This window comes from Cupressus sempervirens, chromosome 7 (genome assembly GCF_028749045.1).
Source record: "Cupressus sempervirens isolate cs-2001-9-10 chromosome 7, ASM2874904v1, whole genome shotgun sequence".
NCBI lineage: Eukaryota > Viridiplantae > Streptophyta > Pinopsida > Cupressales > Cupressaceae > Cupressus > Cupressus sempervirens.
In genome coordinates, this window is record NC_143124.1 from 362,064,644 (window position 1) to 362,075,802 (window position 11,159).

At 33.3% G+C, this 11,159-nt stretch overlaps 1 protein-coding gene across 1 annotated transcript; it reads left to right on the top strand.

Annotated features, from left to right (window-relative positions):
• Window positions 1-1,731: 1,731 nt before the first annotated feature.
• On the top strand, window positions 1,732-6,675 carry LOC149546984 (protein NRT1/ PTR FAMILY 5.3-like). Its single transcript, XM_089791459.1, has 4 exons — window positions 1,732-2,002; window positions 2,299-2,516; window positions 3,616-4,175; window positions 5,417-6,675. Exons 1-4 carry the CDS (start codon window positions 1,852-1,854, stop codon window positions 6,300-6,302), a joined length of 1,815 nt encoding a protein of 604 aa, XP_089647585.1. The 5' UTR covers window positions 1,732-1,851; the 3' UTR covers window positions 6,303-6,675.
• The last annotated feature ends 4,484 nt before the right edge of the window (window positions 6,676-11,159 follow it).

The following is an 11,159-nucleotide window of genomic DNA, read 5'->3' on the forward strand; positions in this document are numbered from 1 at the left end:
ATTTGTAAATTCAGAACTTAAGAATTTCCTTTTGTCTTCAACAATAACCTAAATTTGAATGGTATGTGCATTGTAGTTTAATGAGTTAAAATAAATATTTACAAATATTTGATATGTCAGTCGTTTTTAAGTCGAGAGGCTTTCTACAGTGGCAGCGATCTTCAATGTAAACATTTTCTATTTTGCAAAAAAATTGATGTTCATTTACATGTCATAAAAACAAAATAGAAATATGCATTTTTTTATTGCTATGATTTTTATGAGTATGATTTTTTTAAAATTTGCAAATGTTTACTAAATTTATATTAATTCTTTTGAAATTAGATACCTCTCGGCTTATTTTACAAAAAAAATTGAATTAAATTTTTAGGTATACTTAAAGTCGTGTTGTTCTCAAAATTGAGATCTATGGGGTGGGGGCCCTAGCTTGGTTGGCTAAATCTTCCCTGTTGCAGGGGGTTGATCACGGGTTCTAATCTCCCCCGTCCCCGTGGTACCGTGCCGCCCTACAATCTAATCTTGTTTAAGATTTATGAATTGGAGAGTTAATAAATAGAAGACTTCATTTTCAATATAACAATTAATTATATACTTTAATGCAATTTGAAGCTTAGTAGCTAGCATGAACAATAAGATTGAATTTAAAAATTGTGGATATTATATTATTTTATACTTCAAATTCACAAAGTTTTCAAGATGGAGATTCAATGGTATAATCAAATTAACATCTATAATTAGAACTCCAAGAGGCGGCTATTTGAATTATATTGTCAATTCTATTTTTTATTATTAGACAAAACAATTAGCTTAGTTCAAAATTCTTATTTTCTGAATTTGATTATGCATATAATTTTTGCATCAACGTTTGGAATCACACTCATTGATCTATCATTTTTATGTTTCCTCTAGTTCTTCTCATTGTGACGATTGATTTAAAAACCTTGATGCAAAAATTATATGTACAATAAAATCTACTGTAGAAATTTATTTAAACTAATTGGCCTGGTTTGCAAAAATGATAGAATCACCAAAAATCTAGTCACAAGGACAATGAGAAATAGACAAAAAAATAAATAAAGATTACATAGGTTGTATAACACTTATGTCAAGATCACAATATTCTCAAAATGGAAATTCATGTTGACATCTCCATAGTCTATAATTAGAATTCTAAATGATGGCTCTTGGAATCCTATTGTCACTTCTTAATTAATTTAGATTAAATAGAATATATTGATAGTGAGAAGGTCCTTCATAACTATTGAAAGTGTAAGATCAATTCAACTAAACCATCTTTAATACCCTTATTCTTATTGAGTACGAGACTGTACATCCCAACTAAACCATATTTAAATGTTAGAGATAAATTTAATAGAATGTATATCCCTTGTTTTTTATTCTTAAATATAGAAATTTAACGTAAGATTCTTAGTCTACTGGAATTTTGAGTGGCTAAAGAAATTACATGGATAAAAAATCATTAAAATAAAAATTAAAAATGGGAGCTACGAACTTTCAAGCCTGAATAGACTGCCCCAATTTCAAAAAAATCAAGCCAAAGGTAGGGCTATCTGCCAAGGACCATGGACGTACAAGTTTGTTTTATCATGAAACAACATTAAATGCGTGGATGGTTTCTGCAGGTCTACCACGGTTTCGGTGTTCATGACGTGAAAACGATGACTGGTCTACAATGTTCTATATATGTCCATCTTCAACCTTTGAATGGTTGTAATACTTCTACATTTTATCCACGTTTTGACTCCAATTGGGGTGCCCTTCATTATGTCTGCAAACATCTGGTGAGCTTTGAAGTTCAAGTTCACATTAGTGTTTGTAGAACTACATACAATGGTGACCAGCAATGGCGATCAAAAGATGGTGAATTCACAAGCAGAAAATGAAGTGGATAAATTTGCATTAGATGGGAGTGTTGATTTGCATGGGAGGCCTGTTGAGAGAGCAAAGACTGGTGGAATAAAAGCATGTTCTTTTATAGTGGGTATGGAAAATTTTCAAACATATTATATGGTAGTTTATATGAATCTTTTCACATGTTATAATCCATCATCTATGATGGAAATTATCTTGAAGAAGGACTATAGTGTAAAATCTATGTGTTTTTGGATTAATTTACACAGTCGAGCCTACAAATATAATATGCTAATTGTGAATTGCCGAAATCTTCATTATAGAGCATGGAAATTAATGTTCTTCAGAGATTTTGTTGTTTTCAGACTTTGTACAGTGTTTAGTATTGTTGATGACATGAGATTTGTAAAATTGTTGATTGAACAGGGTATGAGTTTTGTGAGAGGCTGGCTTTTGGTGGGATATGGGCTAATTTGGTGATATATCTCACAAGCAAGCTCCATGAAGGCACTGTTTCTGCTTCAAGAAATGTTACCAACTGGACTGGTACAATGTGGATTATACCCATTATTGGGGCTTATATTGCTGATACTCATTGGGGTCGCTACTGGACCTTCTTGGTCTTTGCCTTTGTCTACATAGTGGTAAATACCCTAGCTTTGAAAACCCAAATTTTCCCTATTATATATTATACATAACTTTTGAAAAAGTGTGGAGGGATTTTGATGTTTCCTTATTCTATAATAGTTTATCACAATTTTGTTCAATTAGATTATATTCATACATTTTATCATTTGATATATCAGATGATAAATGGTAATCCACCCTTAAGAAGAGAAATCTAAGGCAGAAAGTTTGCAAGCAGAAAGCTAAAGAGAAAAGTAAAGTTCATATACTAAAGGTGAAACTACAATTATATTTGAGTTTTATCATATGCTAGCGAAAAGTTATTGTTGATTTTTGGTTTTTGGTTGATTGATTTTGGGTTCTTGGTTGCTCTACCTAATCGGATTGTTCACATAGGTTTTCTTCTGATTGTTGATTGGCATCTTTGAATTTGAAAAGATGGTAGAGGGAATTTTTTAATGGTTTTTATTTTACTGATTACCATGAAATCAGATCTCATGTTTAGTTTTTAGGTGCTAAAAGAAAGTCTCAATGATTCTATGTAAGACCGTAACTTGGAATAGCAATTTGAGTATCCTCTATCTGTGCAACATGTTCCTGGTTGAAATAATATCAACTGTTCCGAACAATCTTAATCTAAGTTGAACAATGCTTATGGTTTATTTCTCATATTGACTCAATCTGATGCTATTTTACAACATTTTTTTAATGATTTCAGATCGTTTTTGTGACCCTCAGCTGAATATCTAACATATTCTTCATTCAGTATTTTGGATTATATTTCATGATGTATTATTATTTTTTAGATGGATAAGAGGCCAAAGTTATGATTAATTATTATTTATATTGTGATTAATTATTATTATTTATTGAATTTACTAAGACGTCTCAAATAAAAAGCTCATAATTTACCATCGTATTTTAAGCTCTTACCTAACTTCATAATGTATTATTAGTATACATTGAAAATTTTCATAAGAATATATACACTTTTTCTTTATTAACATTTTAAATCACTTTTCTCGATCTTTCATAATGACTAATCATCAATAGATACAATTAAAAGCATTTATATAGATACCCACAAACCACTGACAATCTTTCTACTATGTGCAGGGCATGGGGCTGATGACACTAGCGGTGTCATTGACATCGTTGAGACCCCCTGCTTGTCCATCAGGTGAAGGATGTGAGAAGGCTTCCCCTCTTCAAATCGGAGTATTCTATTTCGCCCTCTATCTTTTGGCAGTAGGCGCAGGGGGCACAAAGCCAAACATCTCCACTTTTGGTGCTGATCAGTTTGATGAGTTTCAACCCAAAGAAAAGTCCCACAAAAACCACTTTTTCAACTGGTGGATGTTCACAATATTCTTGGGAACTCTGTTTGGCAAAACATTTCTGATCTACATAGAAGATAATGTGAGCTGGGGTGTGAGCTATGGAATCATCACGGCAGCAATTGTCATATCTGTCATTATTGTCCTCATTGGAACTCCGTTCTACAGACACAAAATCAGAACTGGCAGCCCTCTGAAGCGCATGGCCAAAGTTTTTTTCAGGGTAGCCACGAACTGGAAAGCAAAGGCCCCTTCAGATCCTTCTGAGCTCTATGAAGTTGATTCCAAAGAATATGTTTCTAAGGGTAGATATCCCATTTCACATACAAAAACCTTGAGGTCAGTACATGATCTATCACATGTATATACTTTACTTCCATATTGCATCTCCTTTGATCTAAATTGTTTGTTTATGTTTGTGGACCAAACTGGGTTGAGTATTATTGTCAAGATCCATACTATAATGGCATAAATGGGTGGACTATAATGCTATGAGTAGGTTAATATAAATATATATATATATAATCTTAACTTAGCAAGGGGTGGACTGTAAGAGCTTGAGTGTGTTAAAAATAAATAAATAAATAAAATTCTATATATATATATATCGACACCTACCTTAGTCCGTGTGGTCAGCCCAGAAGGTTTATTTCTTGGGTATGTTCCTCAAGATCTTGGATTTGAATAGGCACTGGGCTAAGTGACAAAGATGAACATTAATAGTATGGATGTATGAACAAAAATTTCTACACATTATTTTGAATTAGAAATAAGTGAATTTCTACACATTATCTTGAATTTGAAAAAAGTGATGGACATTAATGGTCTGAGTATATTAACAAAAGCTTGCACACATTATCTTAAATTAACAAGGGGTAGAATGCAATGAGAGTATGTGGAGAGAAAAATTTACACATAACAATAAGTGGTGCACATTAATGGTGTGAGTATATTAACAAAAACTTTTACATTTTATCTTAAATTTGTAAGGAGTGGAATTTGATGGGGCCATTGTATGCAAAAGCTTTTAGACAAAGACAACAAGGAGTAGTTGGTAACAATGTGAGTGTGTTAGTAAAAATCTTTAATACTTAATCTCAACTTAGCATGGGTGAAGTATAATAGCTTGAATGTGTTGAGAAAAACTTTTCGACAATGACAAAAGAGGCCACTATTGTAAATGGGCAAACATAAAAATTTTATACTTTACCTTACTTTAGAGAGACGTGAATTTTACTAACATGAATGTGTTACAAAGAAATATTAAAATTTTATTATAAATGTAACAGCCATTTACAAGTCAAAATAATATTATTTAGTAATATGCATAACTTCAACAATACTTTATAATAGATTTTATTTATGCTGAAGAATTCTACAATAGCAACATTGGGTGGAGTGCAATTTGTTCAAAAGTGTTATGAAAATTCTTCATCTTTTTGCCAAAATTTGATAGGTCATTTACAAGTAGAAAAAAAAACTAAACTTTTTTCTAAGTAATTGCTTTAAAGTGATATGTTTTAAATTTAAAATGTCAATAGCAGTTTAAAGTAATAATTGATATTATTCTTTGCCTTCAGAGTTATGGACAAGGCTGCAATCAAGAGTGATGCAAAGGACACCTCAAGAGTGTGCACAGTGACAGAAGTGGAGGAGACAAAGCTGATGATAGGACTTCTTCCTGTTTGGGTGGCCTCCATAATACCCAGCACAATGATAACACAGGCAGGCACTCTCTTTGTGAAGCAGGCAGAAACCCTAGAGAGACATGTTGGGTCAAGCTTTGAGTTCCCAGCAGCCAGTGCCACAGCCTTCCTCACCCTCTCCATGCTCATCACCACAGTCATCTATGACAGGCTCCTTGTTCCCTTCCTCAGAAGGTACACTGGAAACCCTAAGGGCATAACTGCTCTCCAGAGGATGGGCTCTGGAATGCTCATCCAGGTCATTGTCATGATTGTTGCAATGCTTGTGGAGTTCAAGAGACTAGATGTCATCAAGCAACACCACCTTGAAGGCAACAAGAAGGCAATTGTCCCAAGGAGTATCTTCACCCTCATTCCTCAGTTTGCACTGATGGGCATGGCTGATGCATTGCTTGATATTGGGAAGATAGACTTCTTCTATGACCAGGCTCCTGAGAGCATGCAGAGCCTTGGGACTTCCTTGTTCACTAGCTCCCATGGTGTTGGTGCCTTCACCAGCAGTTTGCTTCTGACTGCAGTGAGTAACATCAGCGCAAGAGGCAATAGGAGAGGATGGATTCTTAACAATCTCAATGCTTCTCATCTGGATTACTACTATGCGTTCTTGGCTGTTTTGCTCTTTCTCAACTTCTTGTTCTTCTTGTTTGTTTCTCATGTTTATGCCTACAAGAGAGAGGTTACGAGAGCCTTGGGTGATGATTCGGAGAAGGCTATTGAGATTTTGGCTGTCAACATACATAAAGACGTAGATATTTGTTAGGGTTAGGGTTGTTGGAGTATACTATAGTTCCCACTTGAAGTCAATGTCCATTATTGAGCTTCACGAGGAAGCTATTTATGTTGCGAGGTCTAAATTGTATGTAGTATTCTTTTCAGCTACTTCTGCATTTACTAGGAAGTTTGTCGAGGAATTCCATTACAGAAGAGTGTCGGCACCGATTTCTGAGATTATTGAGTGTTTATTCCTTAGCTTTCAATAGTTGTAGATTGTGATATATATATATATATATATAGATGGCTTCTTTGTGCTTGTCTGGTTGGCTATTACCAACGGAATGTCTCAAGCGTTTTTTATTGAATCTCGATGTCAACAACTCTTTTCATTAATATGGTCATTTCACATTAATGTTTTATATTCGTATTTTTGAGAATTCTGGGTGTTAGGTAGCAGGAAATTGCAATTTATGTATATATATATATATATATACAATTTCTTTGTGTTTTGTTGGTTAGATAATTGGCAATAAAAAAATTCTAAGACTTCTTTCAAGAATTTTGATGCTAAGAATTCTTTCATTATTCTGTATGCATTTACATTGATATGATTGAATAAATATGATGGTTTTATAGAAATAAGTTTTGAATCAATATGATCATTTTATATTCATATTAAAATGATTAGATAAATGTAAACGTACTACATTCATAAAATTCTATTTTATAAGATCTATTTTCATTCATAGTATAATGGTATTTTTTTATATATTTAATAATGGATCACAAATATAAAATTTCATTAATATGGTTGCTTTATATTAGTATGATTGGGTAAATATAAAGATGGTATAGACATAAATTATCATTATGTGCTACTTTAAAGAATACATCAACATAAATACTCATTATTAAGTTTGGTTTGCATTCATAATGGTGTGATTGGACATATATAAAGATAACAAAAATATACCATTTCATTACTAAGATGGCTTTTCATTTATATAGGCATTATTGGACAAATTTAATGATATCACAAACATAAATTTCATTAATATGGTGGATTTGCACATGTATTGGTATCATTGAACATACAAAGATATCAGAGACATATGATTGGACAAGTAGGAAGACACCATAGACATTAAAATTTTCACCACTAAATTTTCTTTCCTCTTGTATTAGTATTTTTCGAAGAATTTAGTAACTACACAAGCATAAATTTCATTAATATGATCACTTTGCATACATAAATTTTCATTAATAAGGTCCCTTTTACATAATTTGGAAAAATATAAAGATAAGAGGGACATAAATTTATTTTAACAAGATCATTTTACATTCTTATTGGGGATCTTGGACAAGTCTAGGGATATCAAAATATTAAAATAGATTAATATCGTAATTTGACATTCATATTGGTATGATTGGACAAATGTACAGATGCTCAAATTTAAGATTAAAAATTAAAAGAGAAATATAGTTTTAAAATTTCTAATTTGATTAGCACGCATTTTAGTCAAATTCAATCAATCCTTGACAAGATTTAGTTTTCATTGAACTTGACCTGTGTTAAGTTTTAGTTGCATTGAAATGCAACAAGGACGAGTGGTTTCTTGCATAGGTTGGTTGAATATTTCCATTTGAAAGTGTTGGACAATTGCAATGGTAATTTTGTTTTTGTTTTTGTTTTATGGCATTTATTTCAAATGTAATGGCTAGTAGATAAGCGTTATGTTTTCATCTAAAACTTTGATATAAAAAAATTATCGATGGACTAAAATTAATTGTACAATGAAAATTATTAGTCATAAGAAATGACAATATTAGAAATGAAAGAATAAATTAAGGAAAATCATTAGTAAGAGGTGAGAGCTTTAAAATTATGGGAAGAAGTTCTTATGTCTTTTTCCTTATTTGTAAGAGTTTTCATCAACAATTCGAATCACATTATATGATTTATCATCATGATGAAACATAATATAAGAGATCATAAGGAAAAATAAATAGATAATCTTTCATTATGCTTTCTTATGCTATGTTTCTTCCTAATGATATATCATGGAGTGTGATTCAAAATATTTTTTATTATGAGAAAATAGGTTTTGAAGGGCCCCAAAAACCTTATTACAAAAAAGAACTTAAGCTAGATAAAATAACAATACAAATATTAATCCATGTTAACCAAAAAAAAAAAATAGCATATAAGAGAAGGATAGCTTGAGAAAAAGCTAGCAAACAAAAGCCAAGCCCATAGAACAAAAAGACAACACAAGACATACACACAGAAAAGGCCATAAAGAAATAGCTACCCAAGATTTTTGAGAAGTTTAATCGCTTCTCCCTCTAGCTTATTCATAGTCTTTGTTGTCATCTTCAGCTCTTTGACTTTGGACACCACATAAGACTCTCTTTTTTTGTAGTTGGACTTGGTCCTTCTCCCCTAGCCAGTAGGGCTCTCCATAGAGAGAGTATTATTATCAATAAGTTAGATAATAGTTTTATTCTAAGCAAGAGATAGTTTCCACAGCAAGTCAAATTGTGATATGACTATTAGGATTTAACTGTGTGATTTTGAGTCAATGAGTTTGACTCAAAATCATACAATTAAATCCTGATAGCTCATTGACTCAAAATCACATAGTTAAATCCTGATAGCCATATCACAATTTGACTTGCTATGGAAACTATCTCCTACTTATCAATTGATGAGCTTAAGGGGCTTTTTAATGAATGGTTCATAAGGCACAACACTTGGTGAAGGTTTTGCAAATGGGGTTGCAAGCTTTGGGTTTAACCATGGAGGAAACTCTATAGTTAAGCACACTCAGGCTGGAGTAGTATTGGGATGGGTGATCTCTCGGGCAGTCCCCGGTGCTTCACCCTGTGAGCATCACCTAGATCCAATGAGTGCTAAGTGTTCCATTTATTCTCATGAAAGATGGATTCATGTTGAATCACTACTCATGAAACATGGGTCAATGAATTTGACTCAAAATCACACAGTTAAATCCTAATAGCCATATCACAGCTCTATCCTAGTTCTCCAATTCACAAACAAAAATTATGATATTCTCATTTGAGGTCTTCAATATTTTATAGCTTTGCTCTGCAACGCCTATTTGAGAAGAATCCGGATAAGCCACCTTTTCTCCAACACCCTAACTTTGTCTGCCAGTTTGATAGCGTCCTACCTGTCCATAGCCATAGCCAAAAACCCCGTGTTTCCCACGTCAACATTATCTTTGTTCACCACCTATTCTCTAGCTTTAACATTCTCCTCCTAAGCATTTGCCTTGCTCTTAAGGTCCCTAATCTTCAAGTTCACCTCTTTAAGTTTATGGAAGGAGCCTTTGATAGCCTTGTAAAAATCCAGCATGTGATTTCTTGTCACGAGGAGAATTTCAAGGTTAGTTTCTCTGCTAGAATCACTCATGATAAGAATTGAAGAGTCAACCAACTAAATCAAATTGATGTCACATGTATTCTCTGCTTGAACTGGCCTGTTTACCATAGATCTCCGCGGTCCAAGATTCATCTCATCAAGATTAACCCTTTGCCACGCAAGACTGTCCTTGGGAAGGGAAGTTGGCACAACTAGAGAAGCCATAGTCTGAAAAGATGTGTCAGGCGTAACATATTAGGAGCAGGGGAACCTCTTAGAACCTCAACTTCCGGAGAACCAATATCTATACGCTTAGAGTGATTTAATTTTTTCTGTCATAGAAAGAGGTAGACATCTTTTTCTTTTCCTTATGTCTGCTATATTCTATCTATATCCATGTCCTCCTTATTCTCCTTCTATTCATCATCAAAAATCATAACCTCCTTATAAATTCTCATCTTCTTTCTCTTGGTCTTACTTGTACTTGGAGTCTTCGTAGAGGAAATAGGTTTGTCTTTCCCCTTGGTACTTATTACTGTCACTTTCTGAGAGCCACTCCCTTCATATTAGCAAGGTCATACTCGTCATAATACTTAGAGACCTTAGTTTCCTCCTCCAACTCCACCTTAATAGAAATTGGGATCCCCACAGAGTTGTCTTGTATATGGTCAAGAATAAGGACCATTAAATCATCATGGCGGGTGACTTCAAGAGTTCCCATTCCATTGATACCAGCATTGAGAGGAGTACAAATAAAATGGAATTGTCATACCATGTCTAAAATGATTAAGGAGAATAAAATAATGTGTAGACCCTCGAGAATCTTCCATCCAATGCTACATACTAAAAAATTTCCCTAAGAAAAGATCTCCAGATTTTCTTAAGAGACTTTAGAGAATAATAAGTCTTACCACCTTTGTCCAAAGCCTTTCTTTCCTTCTCATCTTTAGGGAAATCATCTACAAGTGATTCATAATTCTTCCTATCCCTGTAGAATTTTCTTCAAACTATAGGAATACTAGTCCTAATAGAAATTATTTCCTCTATGAAAGCAATTTCCCTTGTAATTTAACACACCTTCATCCCAATTGTCCAAAATTAAAAATTAAAAATTAGTTACCATAGGTTTGCCACCATGGAGGCACTCCATCAAGGGGTGAGGTCACCAACTTCTATAATCTCTCACACCTTCATCCTTTTCTTCCATTTCTCACTCAATGGAGGCTCTCTATGCCTCCTCTTTCGACCTAGCATCTTGAATATTTTCCTAACTCCAAAAAGCTTACCAAAAAGTAAAGCACCAAAATAGGGTTGCAAACACCAAGTGGAGAGCACAAATAGTAAGATAAAAAAAAGGAAAGAAACCTCAAAATTTAATACCCACAAAGCATTCGAGTAGGACAAGTCATAATTGTTTTCTCTATCACTTAGGTATCTAATAGGTGCCTCAAAATCACAATAATTTTACCTTGAAGTAACTTCACTATCTTTTGGTATCACTCATTTTTTTCCATTAAC

Coding starts and splice junctions, on each gene's coding strand:
- LOC149546984 (XM_089791459.1), top strand. CDS start 1,852: ATGGTGACCAGCAATGGCGATCAAAAGATGGTGAATTCACAAGCAGAA. Junction 2,003..2,298: donor AGCATGTTCTTTTATAGTGG/GTATGGAAAATT, acceptor TTGATTGAACAG/GGTATGAGTTTTGTGAGAGG. Junction 2,517..3,615: donor TTGCCTTTGTCTACATAGTG/GTAAATACCCTA, acceptor TACTATGTGCAG/GGCATGGGGCTGATGACACT.